This window comes from Meles meles, chromosome 7 (assembly GCF_922984935.1).
Source record: "Meles meles chromosome 7, mMelMel3.1 paternal haplotype, whole genome shotgun sequence".
Classification (NCBI taxonomy): domain Eukaryota; kingdom Metazoa; phylum Chordata; class Mammalia; order Carnivora; family Mustelidae; genus Meles; species Meles meles.
Window position 1 is genome coordinate 26,078,056 of NC_060072.1, and position 23,068 is coordinate 26,101,123.

Here is a 23,068-nt window from a genome sequence, read left to right on the forward strand (position 1 = left end):
TTGACTATTCTGTGTTGGAATCCACGTGCTTGTGTTTACTGGGTCATGATTAGGGTGCTTGGCAGGCCTTCAGGCTTACTTCTCCAGGGCTGGTTAGCTCATTTAGCACAGAAACGAGGTGTTGAGTGATAGGGTCCGGGGGGCTGCTTGTGCTTCCCTGGGTTCCATGTTTCTTGAGTGGTGTGATACTTTGTGAGCCCACGTCCGGTTACCACAGAGCAGCAGGAGGGACGATGGCTTAGCAGTGTTGTCTGGATTCCTAGCAGCAAAGTGAGAGGCAAAGCTCACACGTTTTTGGTAGAGTGTAAAAAAGGTATCCCCGTGCTGGCCAGCACCTTGTTCTCTCTGCCGTATCACCCGGCTTACGGACAGGCTTTTCTCCAGGCAGATTCCTGGCTCATCTGCTGAGTGCCTTTCCCCACGTGCCCCCAGAACTGAACCCCGCAGTTGCTTGGCCCTCACATGTGGCTTGCCTCTCCTCCACAAGTCTCTTAGCTCCCTTCTCTGGTTTTTGCCTTGTTTCTCTCATTCTCTTTCTTGTCTTAGTGACTGTCCGTGCTTGCATGTGATTGCGAGAAAAGCAGTGATTTCGAGTTGAGCCTGCAGGAGGAGAGTGCTGGCTGAGCAGTCTAAACCAAACACAGAGTGTTCCCACAAGTCTGGGTCACCTGCAGAACCGTGGAAGGGACGCTGCGGAATGGGTTCTCACACAGTTGGGGCCGAGCTTATCTTAGAACGTATTTTCTGTTTCATACATCGGAGTTAAGACTCAGCTAAGTTATTTATTATCTGTGGAGGACCTCAAGAAACATATATGTTCTTATTTTGGGGGAAGATTTAATTTATGTATTTGACAGAGAGAGGTAGGCAGAGGGGTAGGCAGAGAAGAGGGAGAACCAGGCTCTCTGCTGAGCAGGGAGCCCGATGCGGGGCTTGATCCTAGCATTCCGGGATCGTGACCTGAGCCGAAGGCAGACCCACTGGGCCACTCAAGTGCCCCACAGATATATATATATATATATATATATATATACTTTATAAACTTTGCTTTTCTTCTCAGATAGGATTAGCATGAAGAATGTATGAATACTAAAAAAACTATGTAGCACAATGCGTGACTCATCCCTCAAGTACTCCGTCATTGGAGACAGCCTGAGTTTCAGTCCTTTCTCAACCGTTTACTAATGTGTGCACTCGGGAACTTTGCTGGGCCTAGTTTTCTCATTTGTAAATGAGAAATGTATGGCCCTTGAGATCCGCTAAGCTCAGTGCAGTGAGCAGGGGAATCCGCAGGTGTCTCTGCTGCTGGGAGTCTAGGCCCCAGCAAATGATTCGCCAAGTCCCTGGCCCAGCCCCGCCACTGGCAACATCGCAGAAGGCCGGGGCCCTGGGCTCATTGTCAGCCGTCTTGTTAGTATAAGCAAGAAAGGAACCTATTCCTAGAGCAAAGCCTAGCACATTCTGATTGGCATTGTCACAGGAACAGCCCTACCTCGGGACTTTAAGTTAGATTCTGGCCGAAATGAGTGAGAGTCCAGAACGTCACTCATGTGGGCCCAGACACCCGGCCACAGGGACTTGTGGGTGCCTCAGGTTACTTGTAGCTCCTCGGAGGGCCTCGAAAGCACCCTCATGTGTGCTGGGACATACCTGTTAACCTGGGAACTGACAGCTGGTTTGAAGGACCTGGCACTTTCCTCGTACAACCGAGCTCCAGCAACTTTCCTTAATGCCAGAGGTTCCTTGTATCCTTGGCTGTTCTCCCTCCCTAGTTGTGACCTCTCTGTGCCTCTGCATGTTCGGGCCCCTCTGTGACCCCCAGAGCCTCAGCCCATGCCCTCCAGGCAACCCCCCATCCCGGTTCTTCTCTTTGCCTTTCCCTGTTCTCTTGGGTGGGGTTTTGGATGGTGTACCTCTGCCTGGCCAGTCCTTCCCTCTTGTTCATTTTTCTCTGGAGCTTTTAGGGTTAATTGTGAACCACCCTGGAGAGAGCCTCTTTGGAAGCCTGCCCAGTGTGTTGGAGCAGCACTGTAATGGACTGAGCTGGGCCCGGTTTCCGGTGGGCAAGGTGAGCTCACTTACGTGGTGCTGGAAGCTTGGATTGTTGCAGAGATGACTCAGTGTCCGTTTTTGATGTTCATCCAGGGCTTAGGCTTTTCTGTAGCCTTTGTTCCAGAACACTGAGGTGACAGGGGAAATGTTTCTGCTGCCGGAAGGAAAATATTATTAGGAATGGCTTTTCACTGGGAAGCTGGTGGTCTGCCTTTCACATAAACTTAAGAATAACCAAGTAATTACAAGAGTACTGAAAGGGGCTAGCAGTCATTTTTTAAAAATAGCATCTATTCTGCTGAAATGATAATTCATGTTTTTTTTTTTTGAGTTGGAAAATGTGGAAACATCATAAAAAGAATGACTCTTCTTAACCCCACCATGCAGAGATAACCATTGTTTGGATCTTGTTTTCCTTTCCATTTTTACATGCAGGTACATTTTTAAATGAAATCAGAATGACAACAATAGCAAACCTTTTTTGAAACCACTCTCTGTGCCAGGAACTCTTTAAGTACTTTCTGTGCATTATGCCATTTGTTCCTCACAACTCTTTTTGAAGAGGGATTATCTCTATTTGACAGAAGAGGAAACTAAGACACAGAGAGGTGAGGTCATTTTTCCAAAGTCACACAGCTGGTAAGAGTGACATCAAGACTGAAACCAAAAGTACTCTTGTCTCCAGAGCTCAGGGTCTTGACTATTTCCTGATAATGTCTCACAGAAAAGATTGCTTGGATTAAATATCATGGAATTTTGCCATGTTAGCTCTGAGGGGTCTGGCTTGATCTCTTTATAGATGAGGAAGTTGAAGACCTACAGAATGACTTGATTTAGCTAAGGACACAAAACCAACTAATGTCAGTGCCCAAACTGGACCGTGCGTCCCCTGATGCGCGCAGTTCGTGTGCAGATCGGCTCCGGGTCTACTGTGAACCTTTGTCCCCCCTGGGTCCCGCCCCGAAACAGCTGTGCTCCGTGAGGGCCCTCAGGGCTGGATCCCGACTAAATGGAGGACGGAGGACGCCCACAGCTTTCTCCCCTGAGATGAAATTTCACTTTGAGTTTAGGGAACGAATGGGCATCTATCTAGTGGTGATGTGTACAGCTGGCTCTTAATTACCCTGCAGAGTGAGGGCTATAAAAGGCTGTAAAAAGGTGCGGCCCAACAATAGTTCCAACCTTCTACCCTCGTCAAACATTTCAAACTGAGATTTGCTGACGAGCAGTAGGATCGATTGATTTGAGCTTCGAATGCTGTTGCTTTCCCCAGCCTGGACTCTTGAGGACATGCCAAGCATTGTTACAAGTTTAAAGTGAGCCAAAAGTCAGGCAGCTCTCTGTGTGCGAACATTCCTGAGTGTTCGAGGCTGTCCTGGCCCAGCTGACTCCAAGGGACGACAACGAGGCGGTCGCCTTGGGTCGCCAGTGCTGGAGGGCCTGTGGCTCCAGGGAGGAGGATTGAAGGAGGAAGAGGTGAGGACTCATTGCTGCCTTTGGGAAGGTAAAGTAGAGAAACTTCTGTGTCTTCCAACGTCGCAGACTTCTCAGTACCAAGCAGGTTTGGGTGGTTTTTCTTAAACTAACTCTGTCTGATCTTTGAGCTCCAGAGGGTAAAAACAGGTCTTAGGTAAAAACAATGTGCCGCAAAAAAGACAAGAAGAGTGAGTGATAATTGGTCAAAACTAAGGCGTGCTGTCAGAGGTGAAGTTCGTGGTTACCCCCAGCGATGGGGGTTCTGGATTTATGATTGAAGGGGGCATGGGGAGCTTGGGTTTTGCTTTATTGGGCTTTTTTGTTTGTTTTTCAGAGAGGGAGGGAGGGAGAGGGAGAGAGAGACTCTTACGCAGGCTCCATGCCCAGCGCAGAGCCTGACTCAGGGCTTGATCTCACAACCCTGAGATCACAACTTGAGCTGAAACCAAGAGTCAGAGGCTCGACTGACTGAGCCACCCAGGCGCCCCTTTGTTTTTGCTTGTTTGTTTTGTTTTACTGCATCCTGGTTATGTGTTCTTAAATGTGTTCTTTTCTGTGTGTAAATTATACCTCAGTTAAAGTTTAAAAGTCTTTATTTGTTTTTGTGTTACCTTGTTGCACACGGATCCTCAGAAAAATCTCCGTTTAGTTGAACCCGTTTGAAGTGATTTAGAACTTACTACCCAGCTGTTAGGAAAACCGCTCTGCCTGAAATGATCAGATCCATATGGGCAGAATGTCCAAGGTCATGTTCCTGATTCTGTTAAAATATATCTTAAGTGATTTCAGTACGACTCTCCTAGAATAAAGAAGGATGTCATTTGCGTTCAGCAAACATCATTGACAGCCTGTGGTGAATGGGGCAGAACTAACACTACAGACCAGATGTAGGTATGACACGTCTCTCCCCTGAAGGAGCCTGCACTCTGTAGGGGATGAAATCCATGGGTCAGGGACACAAGGACACGTCAGGTGGTTCCACAAAAGCAACACGGCTGATCGCAGAAAGAATGGGCGACTTTCTGATGGACTAGGCACAGCTCATGGCAGAAGTGGGATTTTAAGTGGATCTTTGAGAATATGTGAGATTTTGATAAGCAGGAGTGGATGGGTGGTAGGCATCCTTTATATGGGAAAATCCACAGATAATTCACATACATTCTGGGAACTTTGGATTGTATGGCTCACTCAAGATGAATGGCATCCATTAGCTGTAAGGTGAGGCCTGAATGGTAAATCAGGCCTTATAGTGGCCGGATTGTATGATTTAATTTGAGAGGCTTTGGGGAGCCAAAGAAAGTTTCTGAGAAGTGAGATGAGCATAGTCAGATCAGTGAATATCTCCAGGGAAATCAGATTTGTAGCCTCATGATTGTACGGTTACCACGGATTGCCCTGTGTGCCCCCAAATAATCATTTTCTAGATTCAGTGCATTCTGTGTTACTGTAATTTGAACTCATGCCTGTCTGGGTTCACTAGCGAGCCATGGGTACCTAGTTCCCTTGAGCTCCCCATCGTCATCGCTCTAGGACTTGAAGATGATGGTCATACACCTTCTTTATTCCCTACCCCCGTCCTTCCGTCTTGACCAGCTGACGTCACAATCTTTTTTTCATCTCTTTTCTAGTTTTATAAGTGACTTGGCATTTATTTCCTTCCAGCCTTTCCTATGTGATTCTCTTCTGCCAGATAAAAACATTCATAGCAAAATTGTGTGTTGGAAGAGAGGGGCCAAGAAATAATGTTAACAAACTTTTGTGAGTTGTGTAGGAGGACTGACTCACCAACCTGGGACTGTGTCCCACTGTGCCATCGGGCTCCTTTCTCCAGGAAAAAGCACTGGGGAGGATTTTTTGTGGGACAAAGTGTTAATACTTCATTGTTGGAAATGAACGCATTCAAGTCTGGGTCACTTGGGCAGGGGGGAAGTGTGTTAATATCTTAATATTTTGCTATTTCTGCCTACTGTCCCCTAAAACACAAGATGACTTGTGCTGAATATTGTCTCCCATTTGGTCTCCATTGAGCCTCTGTGTCAAGGCATTATTTTAGTCAAAGGGTAGTTAACTTGACAGGTAAGCTGCGTCGACTGAGATGTTACTAGTCTTTGTTCAGAAATTGCATGCAGACCCTACAAAGGCTTGTCTTTATTCCTTTGGGGACACCTTAGTAGGGTGTCCTGATGTAGAACAAGAACCCAGTTAGCGTGACTTGGGATCAGATCCTGCCTCTTGCTGTCTCAGTTCCTCCGTACATGAGTTTAACATAGTCTTTACCTGGCACCCAGGCTACCTTTGCCTTTCCTTTCTGGAGCACAAACTAGTTACCCTCCTTGCCACGGTGCTCAGTGATCTTTTTTACTTCTTCCCAGATGGTCCCTGAGTAAGAAGGCCATTTCCCTTGGTATTGCCACTTGTTCTTGTTTTTTAATCCCGTCAGTCATGATTTGGGGTTGTTCATTTCCACCTCTAAATATAGTCGTATTACTCAGTAAAATTAATCTTACCACATCTGTTTAATGATTCCATTAAGAAAATAATTCCTTGTGTTGATGAAGGTACCTGCTGGAACTGTTTTCTCGGTCTTCTGTTACGTGATCGGGTTCTGAATTGGATGCATCGCCCCCCATGCTGCAGTTCACGTGGAGCGGGGCGTGGTAGACACCCCATTTACCTGGGCATTTTGGGAAACTAGCACTGCTTGAGAACCTCGTGCCATTATGCATTTTCTACCCCGGCAACTGGCAGTTGTCATCTAATGAGACAAAACATTGGGCACCCTGTGGGACCCGCTTTTCATAGTATACATGGATGCAGGACAGGGTTGGTCTGTCCTCTCTTCCACTGGAGAGGATAGTAGGGAGTTTTTATCTTAGGAATACTTGTAGTTTAAAGATTTATTTATTTGAGAGAGAGAAAGAGCATGTGCACAATTATGGAGCGGGAGTCTCACGGAGGCTCCACGCCGAGCGCAAAGCCTGACACAGAGCTTGACCTCACGACCCCGAGATCATGACCGAGCCGAAACCAAGAGTCTGACATTCAACCAGTGGAGGTCCCCAGGCACCCCGAATATTTGCAGTTTGAAAATCTGGGACCTGAAGTATGTCTGTTGCATGTACACAGATTCTATCACAAGAACTCTGCCTTTGATGTCAAACCTTAAAGTGCTTCTTCCCTGTCTCTTGTGCAGGTAGAACGTCATGACATGAATACCTTAAGCTTGCCCCTGAGCATTCGCCGAGGGGGGTCAGACACCAACCTCAACTTTGACGTACCAGATGGCATCCTGGACTTCCACAAGGTCAAGCTCAGTGCAGACAGCCTGAAACAAAAAATTCTGAAGGTGACCGAGCAGATAAAAATTGAGCAGACGTCCCGCGACGGCAACGTCGCCGAGTATCTGAAACTGGTCAGCAGCGCGGACAAGCAGCAGGCCGGCCGCATCAAACAGGTCTTCGAGAAGAAGAATCAGAAATCCGCTCACTCCATCGCCCAGCTCCAGAAGAAGTTAGAGCAGTATCACAGAAAGCTCAGGGAGCTCGAGCAGAACGGAGGCTCCAGAAGCTCCAAGGACATTTCCAAAGACAACCTCCACGCTCTGAGAGATGCCGCCGCCAAGTCTCGAACTGTCCCCCACGGCACGGAGTGCGCGAAGTCGGGCATGCCAGGCGTGTCCCTCACTCCGCCCGTGTTCGTCTTCAACAAGTCCAGAGAGTTCGCCAACCTGATCCGGAATAAGTTCGGCAGTGCCGACAACATCGCGCACTTGAAGAACTCCTTGGAGGAGTTTCGGCCTGAGGGCAGTCCCCGGGCCTATGGGGGCAGCGCCACCATCGTGAACAAACCCAAGTATGGCAGCGACGACGAGTGTTCAAGCGGCACGTCGGGCTCCGCCGACAGCAACGGGAACCAGTCCTTCGGGGCCAGCGGCGCCGGCGCGCTGGACAGCCAGGGCAAGCTGACCGTGATCCTGGAGGAACTGAGGGAGATCAAGGACACGCAGGCTCAGCTGGCCGAGGACATCGAAGCGCTCAAAGTGCAGTTCAAGAGAGAGTACGGCTTTATTTCTCAGACCCTGCAAGAGGAGAGGTACAGGTACGTCAGCTTCTTCTCCCACCTTCTTTCGAGAGCCTGACTTACCCTGACTTACGGGATGACCTCCGTGACAGGGATGTCCTGATAGTTGTATTTTCCACGAGTGTGGATATGGATCCAAAAAGTGGAAAATCAGTAGTTTCCCCCCCTGCTTCATGGTGCCAAACTTAATAACCTGTGACTTACTGTTTGACACTTTAGAGCAACTTGTGTGAGTCTTTTCAAATATTGCTGTGTGGTCTGTGACGCGTGCACACCCTGTTCTGATTCAGGAGACTTCTGTGAAGAAGTTTCATTACACCGATTCACAGATCTCTGTTTTCTTTTCCTCTGTAATAACCGTCAAGGAAAAAAACCACTGCATTGCTCATCAAGGTTGATTTTCTTTGCTACCTTAATCTTAAAGTCTTTATGTAATGAGTATTAATTTATATACTGTATTTTATTTTTGTTAAACTTTTCTCCTTAAATGAAGAGTTTTCAAAAGAAATCTCAAGAGTTGAATATAAATTCAAATCTTGTGAATTACCTTAGCTAATTTTAAAAGGTATTTTGTAGGCTGGCTTTTATGTGCTTATAAGGTATTAATAAAAGTGAATTTCCACCATTTCCCCAGTGAAAAGATTCCCCAGAGGTTTTTTTAAGACTTGATTTCTTTTTTGAGTTATCTCTCTGCCAGTGTGAGGCTTGAACCCACAACCCTGAGAATGACAGTCACACATTCTGCTGACAGAACCAGAGAAAAGGTGCCCCTGAAAGTTTTGGTGTTTCATTGTTGTTGTTGTTGTTTTGGCCAAAATGAAGATTTAACTTGTAAAAATGTAGATTAAAAAAAATTCCAAATTACAAAATTAAAAAACTACAAGATTAAACTTTAAATTTTACTTATACATTTTATGTCTCCTACATGGTTTTAAATCTATTCATTTAGAAATGTGGCTTTTTTTCAGCTCTCACACTTTATGAGACAGTTTTTTAAAACTTGGTAGCATACATCTTTGGCTTTGGTTTCTTTGTCATATAACTATTTTTGAGTCACAGGTTTTCCAGAGAATATTTAATTCCAACTGAATAGTTTGGGATGCAGAACTCTTTGGATCCAAATTTTATCCCAAATCACAAATATCCATTTACATAAATTTAGGACTGTTCTTGTTCTCCTTTGCCATCTCGTCATGTTTGTGATCTTCGAGAGTTAGCCTCTGACTGTATTGCTTGCGGGAAGAGATCTTTAAAAGCTTCTTCACCAACATTGGATACCTGTGAAGTCCTATCTGAGAATAATCATTAAATCTGCATTTAATTTTTCTTTGGTCTTACTTTTTTTCCTGAGGTATAATGGACATATAACCTCTCAGTTTCCTGCTCTCTCTCACCTTTAATGATTCTGTCAGGTGACCTCTATAAGCATCTCACGCAGACTTCGATAAGACCAGTCCCTCTTCCGTGAGGAAAATGGGAGGTGGGAATGGGAGTCTTTGTTCTTCTGTTACTTAGGATTTGGACTTTGGGAAAGGCCACCCGATGAGCCATTTATAATTTGCAAGGAGCTTCAAGTTTTTACTGGCACTTAAGTTCCCAGAACTGAAATGTGTTTTCATAATTAGCGGATGCATTAGGAAATGGTGGAGTTGGCTCTAGTGTAGAAGTAGGTTCTTTCCTTGTGGGCTCTCTGGCATGTGCGAGCCGTGCCTGTGAACCAGAAGGCTCTGTGCAGGCAGGAGACGGGGGAACCCTGGGGTGCCAGACAGCCCGGTCTCTTGAGCAGCCCTAGTGAACACATCAGGTCTGTTCTGTCACCAACCACAGCCTGTGAAGGTGCTCGTCCAGTGTGGGTGGAAATGCCGCATTCGGTGTACGTGTCACCTCAGGAGTTGAGGCCAGAGAACTTAAGACGGCAGAGACCAGTCCTTTCTAGAGCTGGAATTCAGGTTCTCCAAAAGTGTGTTCCCCACATCTAGACATACTCTTTTTTTTTTTTTTTTTTAATTAAGATTTTACTTATTTGACAGAGAGAGAGCATAGCACGGGGAGCGACAGGCAGAGGGAGAGGCAGGCTCACTGAGCAGGGAGCCCAAGGTGGGGCTCGATCTCAGGACCCTGAGATCATGATCTGACCCAAAAACAGATGCTTAAGGACTGAACCACCAGGCGCCCCTAGATATATTCTATCGGAAACATAGTCTTCCAGGGAATGAGAACAAGGAGACCTGTGAAGTGTCACACTCAGAATCAGCTCCTCTCTTTGCAAAGGTACGAGCGCCTGGAAGACCAGCTCCACGACCTGACTGACCTGCACCAGCACGAGACCGCCAACCTGAAGCAGGAGCTGGCCAGCATCGAGGAGAAGGTGGCCTACCAGGCCTATGAGCGCTCACGGGACATCCAGGTATGTTCCTCTCGTCATGACACACTCCTGTGGGCCCGTCCCATCATCGAAGTCAGTTAACAAACCTTGAGTGCATTACCCCTCAGCCCCAAAGCATTTCTGGCGTTGTGGAGCAAAATGTTTTCTCCACAAACATCCTCCACCTTACTAGCCCCGTTAGCTCGTGTTACAGTGTCACTGAGTCAACAGGCTATTCTCTGTGTACCTTTTTGGGTTAACACATATTTATTATCTACCCAAGCCCACCACCAAAAGTGCTTCAACTTTCTAAACATGAGGCCAACCTTGCCTTCGAGAAGCTTATTGAGCAGGGGAGGGGGGTGTTCAAGATTAGGTAAACCGCCAGACAGCTCAGGGAAACACGAGCCAGGGGCCAGGTGACATGGCACAGACGGTGAAAACCACGGGATTCCGACCCGCAGCGGCCAACGGGCTAGGAACGGGTGGGGCGACCGGTCATTCCGTGACCAAGCGTTGCATTTCAGTCTCAGGTCCGGCATTTCCCATTGTGTAACCCTGAGCAAGCCTTGAATCTGTTTACTCCTCTGCAGAATAATAGCTTTGACAGCTATAAGAATTTCAAGGACTCGAGTGCGCCCGTGTGCCACACGCTAGCAAAACACTCTCCCTGCCTTTTTCCTCCCCACCCACTCCTTACAACAGCCCTCTAAAGCAATTCCAACCATTTTCCCCATTCCTCAGATGTGGAGACTAAGGCAGAGAGGTTAAGTGACTTGGACCAAGGTCTTGCAAACAGTCCGCGAGTAAGGAATGTGCAAGAACATCCATGCGGGTGGGACTCGCTGGGATGGTGGGATCCGGATGGTTGGAAGGAAGGGCTTACTGCGTCAGTATGCACAGAGGCATGTTCCAGTATTAATGTGATGGTGTCACTGCAGTGAAACAGCCCTCGGCTTCTGGAATGCTTTTTTTTTTTTCTACTTCCAGAGGGGCTCTTTCTTTTCTCCCAGTTTCACTGAGATATAACTGATGTATCACTTTGCACTGAAGTGTACAACACAATGATCTGATGTATATATAATATATATAGTGACAGGGATCACCACAGTTAGTCTGGTTAACGTCCATTAACATCCATCACTCACAGAGTTTACTCATTGTTTTCTTGTGATGAGAACTTTTAAGACCTTCTCTCCTGGCTGCTGTCAGATACGTAAGACAGAATGGTTACCTTGTCACCATGCTGCACATTACGCCCTTAGGACTGACTTACCTTATAACTAGGAGTTTGTCCCTTTTGCCACTCTCACCCATTTCCCCTGCCCTTTCGCCCCCCACCCCCACCTCCGCCCGGCTGTGGCAACCACAGGTCTATTCCTGTGAGTTTGGTTTTGTCAGATGCCACATAGAAGTGAGCTCACAGAGCCCGCTTGTCTTCCTCAGTCTGACTCATCACACTCCGCAGCCTGCCCTCAGGGCCCATCCATGTTGTCGCCTGACAGGATTGCCTTCTCTCTCCTGGCCCCATAACACTCAGTTGTGTGTTGTGTGTGTGGGTATCCCATTTTCTTTATTCATCTGTTGAAGGACTCTGGGGTTGTTTCCGTGTCTTGGCTATTGTCGGTAATGCTTTCAGTGAACATGGGCGTGGGGAGATCTCTTCTAGAAACTGATTCCATTTCCTTCGGGTATATCCTCAAAAGTAGAATTGCTGAATCGTATAGCAGTTCTATTTTTGATTTTGAAAGGAACTTCCATACTGTTTTCCATAGTGACCGCCACAATTTACATTCCCATTGAAAAAGCAAAAAAGTATACTCTCCAAGTAGTGCTCAGCTGCATTTTTACAACTTTTCTTTGTAGGCCATGGTTATTTTTTCCAGCCCCACTCTAGGAGGGAGAAAACTGAAACATGAAGGGAGATTTTTTTTTTTCCTCGCAGCGTGTGAGCCGGAGTCTCAGCCGCCCACGTTCTGTTCTACTCCGTGTCGTGGGCTGTGAGTCTGTGCCAATCCCAGGCGTCGACTTGGGCAGTTCTGGGAGCTGGAGCGCCCAGCAGAGCTGATAGGAGACGTTGGCCTCTGAGGACCGTGGTGGAGGAGACACTTGGGGGATTTTGCCCCTGCTGTGGGTTAGGACACTGTCCTCACCACTGACTGGTTTGAAGAATTTGACCCATTTAAACGTGAAGTGTTGCAACGTGAACAGTGCCGTCTGTTTTATTAGAACATTCTGTTTTTAGAACATGCCTGGATGCCACTGGATTATATCTAAAAATGTGGTTTTCTTATTTAGGGGATAGTTTGGGTTAATGTTGTTCTTCCTTTTTTTAAGGGAACCCCCTTTAGGGATGCATGGGTAAGGCAAAGGGACATCACAGGGGGAGCGTCACAATTTAGATGAGTTCATTTGTACATTTTTCGGCTTTCGTCGTTAACTCAGAAATGCAAGGAGGACATCTGTGGGAGCGACTGGACAGTCGTCTTTGTTAAGAGAGGGAGAATCCTCGCTCTACACTGTGATCCTGGACAAGCTGACTCCTTCTATCTCAGTTTCCTCATCTGTGGAAATAGCAGTGAGCTTCCCCTCAAAAGGTTGTCAGGAGGACTGGATAGGATAATACACAGAAAGCCCTTAAATCTTTGCCTGATGCATAGTAGGCCGCGGGAAAGTAATTACCATACTGGTGAGAAGCCGTGTTCCTCGGGGCTCTTGGCATTCGGGCCCATTCAGCTCTGTTGTTAGTTCTCGGCTGTTTCGTTCTCACAGGCAGGGCTCCGTGTCAGGCCAGCTGGTACGGCCAGGGTGCCTGTTGCCCCAGGGACGCCAAATTTCAAGAAATTGAGTTTTGCTTTTTATCACCCTTGACTTCCCAATTAAAAAAGGCCTAAGGATAATCTGGTCTGTCCTCCGTCCTCATCCCCGTAAGTTGAATATTGGATCCAAGAAACTACTAAAGATCACGGGGCCAAATAGCTCTGAGTGGGATCTGTAACTAAAATTGCTTGCCATTCACTAAATTTTCTTGGATTTTTTTTTATTTTTGATAAAAAATAGATAACGGTTCCAAGGCGATTCAATTCTCGGATCAGTCCATTTATATATGTAATTCACGGACCCAACTAAAGATAAATGAATTTGCCAAGGACGCTGACCTTCTGTCTTGGCTGCCCCCTTTTCCGTGGCGTGTCTCAAATGGAGGACACGTTGGGCTGGGGCAGTTGTTTCCAGTTGGTTCCGGGGCAGGTGCCTGTCCTGGAGGACAGCGCCGCTTCGAATGTGAACACCTCTGTGCAGACTCGTGTAACGGCAGTCACGATAGTGCCCGGGAGCCCTGATCTCCTGCACAGAGAGCACGTCCCGCAAAAGAAAAGCGAATCTGTGTCACGGCTGTTACGGTTGTTTAAAACCCGAGAAGATGGCTGTGTTGTAACTGAGCAAAGAGTTCTTGGGAAGTGAGGCAGAGGGCAGGCCAGAGCGCTCGGCGGGGCTCCTTGTGCCGCCTCCAGCTGGTCCTTTCCTCCCAAGCGCTGCCAGGTTCTTCTCTCGAGGGCCTCCCAGCGCCCTTCCTGGCACGCAGCCTGCCCCCAGGGGATGGCCACCCCATGTGGGGGCGCAGCAGCAAGGCCTGGTCCCCATCCTCCTGAACTGTGGACTGTCGATGGAGGGTGGGAGGGCCAGGGGGGACTTCAGCCTCTGAGGGGCCAGACAGGACCATGGAGGAGGTGGGACCTGGCAGGGGAAGAGAGATCCAGGTGAAGAGGGGAGGGAGCGGAGAGGCAGTCATTTCAGGCACAGTCCAGAGGCCCCGAACATGGTTCTTTTCTGGACTTGAAAAAGCCTGTATGGCCAGAGCATGGTGAGCGCGGCAGGGGGCTGGCGTTCTGTGAGGCAGGAGGCAGCGGGGCGGAGACCCAGGTGAGAGAAACGGACCCCTGCAGAGAGATGCTGGCTGTTGTGTCAGTGGGGCTGGGTGACACATTAGAGGAGAGGCGGGTCTTGTTGGAGGAACTGGGTAGGTCAGGTGCTGTTTTCTGAGGAAAGGAACACCAGAAGGGGAACAGGTACAGGAGAAGGTGTGGGACGTGAAGCCACATTGGCAAAGGCTGCATCTGAAGTGATTTTAAGAAGCTCAGATGGAGAGGGGCGCCTGGGTGGCTCAGTTGGTGAAGGGTCTGCCTTCGGCTCAGGTCACGATTCTGGGGTCCTGGGAACGAGCCCACGTTGGGCTCCCTGGTCAGCGGGGAGTCTGCTGCTCCCTTTCCCTCTGCTCCTTCCCCCAGCTTGTGCTCGCTCTCTCTCGTTCACTCTCTCAGATGGAGCTATCAAGGAGGTACGTAGATATGTGAGTATTGATCTTAAGAACCAGAGAGGTAGGTGGACTCAGCTGTGACTTCGTAATTGAAGTGTTGGAAAGAACGAGATCTAGGGAGAACGTGTAGCCTTGGACGGTGTCCTGAGTAATAGCATTCAAAGAGCAGGTGAAAGCAGAGATGCCCCCTGTCACTCCTGTCCCCGTCCCTTCTCCCTTTATCCTCTGGAATTTGCAAACGGCCACACCCACGGTCTGAGCCGTGGAAATAAGGACTAGCAGTTGGAGCTACCACCACCTGCTCTGTGGCCGGAGGTCACCCACTGTCCCAAACTGGAACCCCACCACTCCTCTCCCTTGTCCTCAATGAGACCAGCAGATGCTAGTATTTTGCGTACTTTATTTCAAATACAAATAGACTCAAAATACTCAGCTGTAAAGCCCCCATTTGTGGTCTTTTATGGTCGTGTACACATGCTCATTCTGTCAAGAACAACAGCGTAAACGAGCCTGGGGAGTCTCGTTTTACTTCTTTGCCACCATCCTCATCACCGTCATCATCCTCACTGTCAGCCTGGCTGTTGGCTCCTGCCTTGGCCTCGAGCAGCCTGAGCTGGGGCCTTGGTGCCGTTCGCGCATGCGCTCCCCCGCGGCCCCTGAGCCCAGCAGCGTCTGACCCCCGCGGCGTCTGACCCCCGCTCTCCCTCTCGCCCGCAGGAGGCCCTGGAGTCCTGCCAGACGCGCATCTCCAAGCTGGAGCTGCACCAGCAGGAGCAGCAGGCTCTACAGACAGACACCGTGAACGCCAAGGTCCTCCTGGGAAAGTGCATCAACGTGATCCTGGCCTTCATGACCGTCATCCTCGTGTGCGTGTCGACCATTGCCAAATTCGTCTCGCCCATGATGAAGAGCCGCTTCCACATCCTGGGCACCTTCTTCGCCGTGACTCTTCTCGCAATATTTTGTAAAAACTGGGACCATATCGTGTGTGCCATAGAAAGGATCATAATACCCAGATGAAGCCACCGGTGCCCGTCTTCACGTTCACTCACGTTTCTGTGTTAAGGAAAACTCTGTGCATACCACCAAATCTGAAAGCGAACCGTTGTGCTGAGTAGAGCCCACCAGGCCTGGGCCGTGCGTTGTAAATATCTCCAGGCCTCCTCACGCCGCAGCTGCTGCCGGCTCAGCCCCTGTGCTTGGTGAACGTGGACCTGTTGCCAAGCTCGCCCCACGTCGCTCACTGCCTTAATCAGACCAGATTTCCTGCCCACCTGACTAGCCCAACATGGTAAACCTCTGGTCCTTGAGCGTTTGGTGTGATTAATGACCCACAAGAAACGGGGCGTCAAGTCTCTGTCTCCCTTAAGTTTCTGTCAAAATTGAGCTTCATAGTCGCTGGTGGTGGTGTTTTCCCCAAGTCCCGTAAGCAGCAAGGCTGTGGCAGGACTTGGGCAGGGGACGAAGTGTGGGCATTGGCCACGGGGAACGCTTGTGGCCTACGGAAGTACAGTAGATCCTGTGTAATCCATTCCGCTGGTTCCCAGATGACACTGGGTCCCACGTGTTCCCCTTGTCCGCAGTGGTCCATTGTGCGGGGCTCGCCACGACGTGGAAACCTTACAGCACACCTGTCTATCCGTGGAAGTCTGACTTAGGTGTTCTCTTGCACTTTAAATGGTAAGACAGGAAGATCCAAGAGTGGGCTTTCGCCTCCTTACACCCAGGGAGCCGCATGCCCAATTCTATCTTGAGTAGAAGGCTCTCGAGTGCCTGGCCTTCAAGCACGTAGAAATGCTTCCAATCCCACATCAGTCTGCGGCGTGAGTGTAGGCTCCGGAGGTTTGCACTGTGGTGAGTCTTGATTGTGATAACCCCCCTGTGGGGGTGTGATTCACTTTACTCACCAGCCTGGGGAGGGTTGTAAAGCTTACCGCACAGGTGAACACCCGTGATGCTCGTGTTGTGGGGTTTTTTCCCTCCCCCTTTAAGAAGGACGACAGAATTGCACCTTGTGAGGTGAAAGTGCACTGAGGTAGGGGCACTAGAAGCGGGAGGCAAACAGGGCATGTGGTCTCGGGGGGTGGCAGTCAGATGAAGACCGAGAAGGTCTTCTGAGGACCCCCGCTGAGACCAGCTGCTGTCTGATGAATTAGATCCAGTGTCTGCACCAAGGTTCTCCGTGGTCTCTTAGGGGCTCACTGAGGTGCCACGGGAATGGAGTAGCCACGCTTCTTCCCCTGAGGTGAAAGCCTTCGGAAGTTAACATCTTCCGCCTGTTTGGGTGATGCAGCTCACTACTTTTGGCCCAGATGACACTCCCCTTTAAATCTTTTTCTCTCAGATGATACTTCCCTTTAAATCTTTTTCTCTCTGCACCTAACAAAGACGAAGATAGAAGGTTTTAATGGAAACTGCTGTTCAGTCCCTCCTCCCACCATCCGCTCTGTTATCTGAAGGCGTAAAGATGTATGTTAGTGTACATTTTCTTCCAGAAAACATCGAATCGCCTGGATTTAAATTAAGTGCAATATTTTGCGAACAGCTGCTCTTAGGGAAACTCCTGAAAAAATGTGACAGTGTGCCGTGGTTTGAGAGAATGGAATAGTCGAGCATTTGGTACAAGTCCAGTGTGTGTGAGACTCAGACAACTCAAGCTTTCTTCTTCATCTTTTTTTAACTTTACAGTTCAGTGGTTTTAGTAAATTCACAAATTTATGCAACTCTCCCCACTATCTAATTCTGGACTCGAGCTTTTTCAAACAGTAGGCATCACTCGATGACATCTTCGGCTGTACAGATTGTGGACTCAGGGACGAAGGAGCTCCCAGCCCCGCCCCCATCTCATGGCTGTGTCCCCTTCCACTGTCAGACCCTCTCTTGTTCTGCCAGGCTGGCTGTAAATACACTGTGAGCCATCAAATCCAGGGGACAGAAAAGAGTTCCAGATCCAGGGAAGAGAGGGAGAGAAAATGGTGTGCTTCCTTTTGCTTCTACATTTTAATGGCCAGCATTCCCCATTGCCTGTGGGCATCAGGCTTCATTTGGCCGAGGGCTGGCTGCCCCTTCCCTTGGATCCGTCTGGACCCTGGTGGGCAACCTTCATGTCTGTGAATCTTTCTGAGGCACTCTGGATGTGTCAGGGCTTGTGGCGGATGTCGCTGCCACTGTTAGTTTAGAGAGAGTGAGGGAGGGCTAACCCGCAGGCCGTCATGCTCTGCTCATCGCTGGCTTTGACGCTTCCCAGACCAGTGGGGAGGAGGCAGCATGTCTCCTCCCTACTGGGAGAAGCAGGGAAGAAAATGGAAAACGGCACACTTGACCCCCTCCAGTCTGGAGCTGTGAACAGAAGCTGCTAGAAACTGGCTCTGTTCTGAAATGTTCTAGGGTCTAAATCATCCCACCTGATCATGACTTCTTTGCACAGAATTTGTATTTCCAGTGATTCTCATTAGATGTCAGATAATCTTATTTTCACCTGGATATGCTCAACCTACATGGCATATTTATTTTTGAGTCTTGTTGAAAGTTCATGAAGCTTTTTAATAAGCTGATATACTCCAAGGAGACCTTTCTTTACTCGCTGCAGTTTACCGTCCTCTTCCTAAGGAAATAAACCCTCCCGTTGTGTGTTTTCTTGCCTGCGTAAAGGGAGTAAATAAAATTTTATAAATTATTCAATTAAAAATTGTGATCCAGCTAGGACATATCCTGGAATCGGTCATTTACATTTAAGTCAACTAATCCTTCCCCCCACCCTTCGCTGGTAGGAAACCTCTTGTACAGACCTGAGGCAGACTCAGTCGTGAGGTGGGCAGACACCTGCTCGCTTAGCGAACTGGACATTGCATTCTAGCACAGGATTTTTTGGTGACATAGTGTTTTCTTCATCACCAAGATAATGATAGTTTGCTGGGGACAAAACAGAAACCCAAAAATACTCTTCTGTGGGCTTTAAATTGGTTACTCCAGCTTAGGTTTTGAGTATGATGGAGCCAGAACAGAACATCCTACCCTCCCCTCCCCAATTCAAACCGCAATGAAGCAGTAAATAAAAGTACTCCATTGCTGGTTTTTTGCAGAGAGTGGGATCAGTCCCAAGTTTCCGGCATGTACGATTAGTGGTTTTGCTTCTGTGATCCTGGTGAGCTATTGATAGACAGATTCTCTGAAACTCCCCACCCCTTCCCCCATAATGCAGTTACCCCATCAATCAATTAGCATCCATGGGACCTCCAGCCCCTCTGCTTTGTCACTCTTGTTTTCATGGAAATATTGCCTTGCCATTTCTCCAGCATATCAGGTTTAATTATAGGATCGATAACAGTGACGGGAATTGGATTCCCTTGGGCACCTAATTACTTGTGTCCTTTGGGGTTGGATTTTAAATTCCAAATTGTTTTGCCTCAAAAAGGAACATCTTTGAGTTGAATCTAAGTATAGTTGCATTGGTTTGGAAAAGCATTTCAAGGTGCTTAATAATATGAAAACATGTGATTCAACAACCTGTTTTGCATATTTCTATAATTTTGAGGAGTGAGCCAGGGAAGAGTGAGATGGAATTATTTAAAATTCAGAACTTTATCTGGAGAAAGGTGTTTCAAAAAGTTTAGCCCATGTGTTAAGGAAGAAGTTGGTCTAAAAAGATTAATCACTGAAAGAAATGATATTGGTCTATTTACATCAAAAGTAGCTAAGAAGCTAAAAGTTACAGTTAACATGAGTTTGGTAACCCAAAAGATACAAAGCAGATCTAACCTATAATTTTCTAAAGTCAGTGCAATTCTTTGTTTATAAGAAGCTGGAAAGTAATGTACCTTGATTGTTTTAGGAATAATTTATGTGTTACCATTTTAATTTATTTAAAATGTGTCTCCTGTCTTTGTCCTAAGAGAAATGTTTCAACAAAATGTGCTCTGTGTTTAAGATATGTTTAGGCAGTAGTTAGCAGTTCTGAAAATGGAAAGTAGAAATGTTCGTTGTGAGGTCTTTTGCAGAATTTCCATTTTGTGAGATACTGTGTAGTTCCAAGTCAGCCTACAATTGTAAATCCTCTGTAGATCATCACCCTCTTCAAAGCAGGTGCCATTATTTTTTTAAATAAACATTTGATGTTAGCTTTGATGTTCAATAAAGAGTTAGATTTCTTAAATTTCTGTATTTGTCACAGTGCATCTCAGTATCAAGTGTGTGCGTGTGTGCACGTGTATAATAAGTCTTTTAATGGATTTTATTTTTTCAAGAGTTTTAGGTTCACAGCAGACTTGATCAGAAGGTACAGAGATTTCCAGGGCACCTGGGTGGCTCAGTTGGTTAAGCATCCTACACTTGATTTCTGCTCAGGTCATGATCTTAGGGTTGTGAGATCGAGTCCTGCATTGGGCTCTGTGCTCAGTGGGAGTCTGCTCGAGATTCTCTCTCTCCCTCTGTCCCTTCCCCCTCCTCTGAAATAAGTAAATACATTTTTTTTTTAAAGAAGATATAAAAGGTGGGACGCCTGGGTGGCTCAGTCAGTTAGGCATCTGCCTTCAGCTAGGGTCATAATCCCAGGGTCCTGGGATTAAGTCCCACATTGGGCTCCTTGCTCAGTGGGGACCCTGCTTCTGCCTCTGCCTGCCTGTCCCTCTGCTTGTGCTCTCTCTCTCTCTATGACAAATAAATAATCTTGAGGAAAAAAAAAAGGTATAGAAGGTACAGAGATTGCCCATTATCCCCTGTCCTTACACCTGCATAACCGCCCCCCCACCCCGCCAAAGGTACGCTTGTTACAGTGATGTCCCGTAGCCTGCACTGATGCGTCATCGTCACCCAGAGCTCACGGTTTGTACAAGGGTTCACTCTCGTACATTCCATGGGATCGGACAAACGTATAACGGCATGTGTCCGCTAGGCCGTTAGTATCGCACACTACAGTTTCACTGTCCTAAAATTCTTCTGTGTTCCACCTGCTCATCCCTCCCCCCACCACAATAGCCCCACCGCCCTGTAATCAATTTTTAAACTAACTTCAAGTCTGTTTCATAGAAAGTGGTTGGTGTGGGATGTACGGCCCATTCCTTAATCCCTGCGTGGAAGGAAGGCTGGTTTCCTCACAGTGCCTGGAATGGTAGGAAATGTGTCCCAGTGTTGTGGAAACGAGCATAGAAGGATGCTGAGGACAAGGCAGAAGCCTTCACGTGCCGGAGGAAGGAAGAGGGCGCTGCTCCCACAGCTGTGTGCACAGCGGCTGGGGGAGGGGCGAGCAGACCCCTCCGGCTGACGCAGTCTGGTTAGTGGGGTCTCACGTTGGTGTGGTGCACTCATCTGCACCAGTCCTATGATGTGAAGACCATCATCCCCATTACCTGGATGAAACTGAAGCTCAGGCATATGAGCTTTTCCGGAGACCATAGTTAGCGAAAGGGAGTCAGGATTCTCGTTGCTTTGCTTCGGATCCTGCCTAGTTAGCTCTCTGCTTCCAGTTGGCTCCAGGTTTGGAGCCGTTTTCTCCTGGCCATCCAGTACCCAATACCCACCCTTTACAAACAAAATAGAATGCTTACATGATGGAAAAAACCGGAACAGCTCAGCCCATCCCCTGCCCTAGAAAACAGAGCACACTTGAATCTTAGGAAACCTTACAGGGTACACCGTTCTTTCGCACAGCTGTTGCTTTTGATGTCTGAAGATGTAAAGATGGGACATGGGAGTGATTGCATTAATGGTGTCCAGACCAGCATATTCCTAAATGTTGCTTTAGGGAAAACACCTTACCGAGTCTGTATTGCCTTAAAAAGGAGATTGAGAGAAAGTTTAATTAGTGGATTCTAGCTAATAATGAAAATAATGCTATGGAATAAAGCAGTGCTTTCTTTAAGTTTGAGTAACGTGTAGACTCCTAACCCCAAATCTGGGATGCCTTGACGAAGTTACTTAAAGCCTAATAACCTTTCATAAAAGCTTTTCTTTTCCGGAAGCCCTACTTGCAAAGTTACTTTTCTTTTTCTTTTTTTATTATCTTTTTAAAAGATTTTATTTGTTTATTTGACAGAGATCACAAGGAGGCAGAGAGGCAGGCAGAGAGAGAGAGGAGGAAGCAGGCTCCCTTATGAGAAGAGAGCCAGGTGCTGAAAGCAGAGGCTTTAACCCACTGAGCCATCCAGGCACCCCTTTTTCTGTTTTTTTTTTTTTGTAAAGTTACCTTTTTTTTTTTTAATTTTTTTTTAATTTTATTTATTTGTCAGAGAGAAGGAGAGAGAGAGAGAGCACACAGGCAGGCAGAGGTGGAGAGAGAAGCAGGCTCCCTGCCGAGCAAGGAGACCATGCGGGACTCGATCCCAGGACCCTGGGATCATGACCCGAGCCGAAGGCAGTGGCTTAACCCACTGAGCCACCCAGGCGTCCCACCTTTTTTTTTTTTTTTTTAAGATTTTTATTTATTTGAGAGAGAGAGGGGCAAAGGGAGAGGGAGAGAGAGAATCTTAAGCCCGACATGGGGCTCCATTCCACGCCCCCCCCCGAGATCATGACCCAAGTTGAATCCAAGAGTTGGACTCCTAACCGAATGAGCCACCCAAGCACCCCACAAAGTCACTTTCTCATAGGTATGGCCATGAGATGGAGAAATTTACAGGACAACATGGCGAGAGCAAACAGCAGCTCTCTGGGCTTTCACAGGCCAGGAGGACCACTCACAGCTCATGTTCTCTGAGCATTTACCGTGTACAATGATGCTATGTGCCGAAGGCTTTGCATGTAATATCACATGTCATTTTTCCAACACCCAGTGAGTTAAGCGCCATTACCCCTGCTTAGCAGATGGAGAAACAGGTTCAGAGTGGCTATGACAACTAACCATCTCTTTGGCCCCACGCTCTCGTGACCTGAGAGCCTATCCGGGGAGCCACTACTCTGTGCTGTAATGGAAGGGACTGAGCATTCGGCTCGCAGCCACTTACCAGCTCCCAGCTCCGCAGGCCGTGGGAGTCACTTGGCCTCCTAGGACCCAGCAGTCCACACGGTGGCTGCTGACCGTGCATTTACACGTTTGCCTTATTGGCATGCGGTGCGGAGGGCAGTGACCTGGGCTGACGGATCTGTGGCTTAAGAGAATGGAAAACTGCTAATTAAAGAAACTTCTACACCCCTCTGGCTTTCTGAACTGCTTTCGGTGTAATACGGGCAGTTGGAGTGGCTGAGTATTTATCAGCTTTTTTTTTTTTTAATATTTTTATTTATTTGACAGAGAGAGATCACAACTAGGCAGAGAGGCAGACAGAGAGAGAGGAGGAAGCAGGCTCCCTGCAGAGCAGAGAGCCCGATGTGGGGCTCGATCCCAGGACCCTGGGATCATGACCTGAGCCGAAGGCAGAGGCTTAACCCGCTGAGCCACCCAGGCGCCCCTTTATCAGCTTTTTTGCTTAGCTTTGAGACAGGGAGGCCCCGGTAGCTTCTGCTCTGTGCTCCGTGACATCTGCTGCTGCCTTCAGTGACTACCTCTGCCACGGTTTTCCTTGCAGAGCCGGCCAGAATTTCTCTCCTGCCAGTCCTTGAGCTTAACTAAAACAGCCAACGGGAATGAGTGTCGGCCACGTTAACAGCTGTTTTGTTAGTGGTTGTTTGGCTCTGGCCCAGGCATTGGGAATTGGATTTATTTATTTATTTATTTATTTCCCCCTGTTCCGCTTAAAAATTAGCAACTGAGTAGTAGAAAAAAGCAAGTCATGCCTCGATCTGTACAAACAGTTAAGGGACTCCAGTTAGCAAAGAAACTCGTGGACACCTGGATTCTTCTCTGATTC

At 47.8% G+C, this 23,068-nt stretch overlaps 1 protein-coding gene across 4 annotated transcripts in view; it reads left to right on the top strand.

The window, feature by feature from the left end:
• The window catches only part of TMCC3 (transmembrane and coiled-coil domain family 3), a 68,012-nt gene extending 48,572 nt beyond the window's left edge, over nt 1-19,440 (top strand). For 2 of the 4 annotated variants that reach the window (XM_046012268.1, XM_046012266.1), the window contains exons 2-4: nt 6,722-7,626; nt 9,880-10,015; nt 15,006-19,440. In XM_046012268.1, the coding sequence (XP_045868224.1) occupies nt 6,722-7,626; nt 9,880-10,015; nt 15,006-15,308 (1,344 nt within the window). In that variant the 3' untranslated portion in view covers nt 15,309-19,440. Of the gene's footprint in view, nt 1-3,212; nt 3,557-6,721; nt 7,627-9,879; nt 10,016-15,005 lie in introns of those variants that run through there. The other 2 variants (XM_046012270.1, XM_046012269.1) reach the window with 2 other exon arrangements.
• The last annotated feature ends 3,628 nt before the right edge of the window (nt 19,441-23,068 follow it).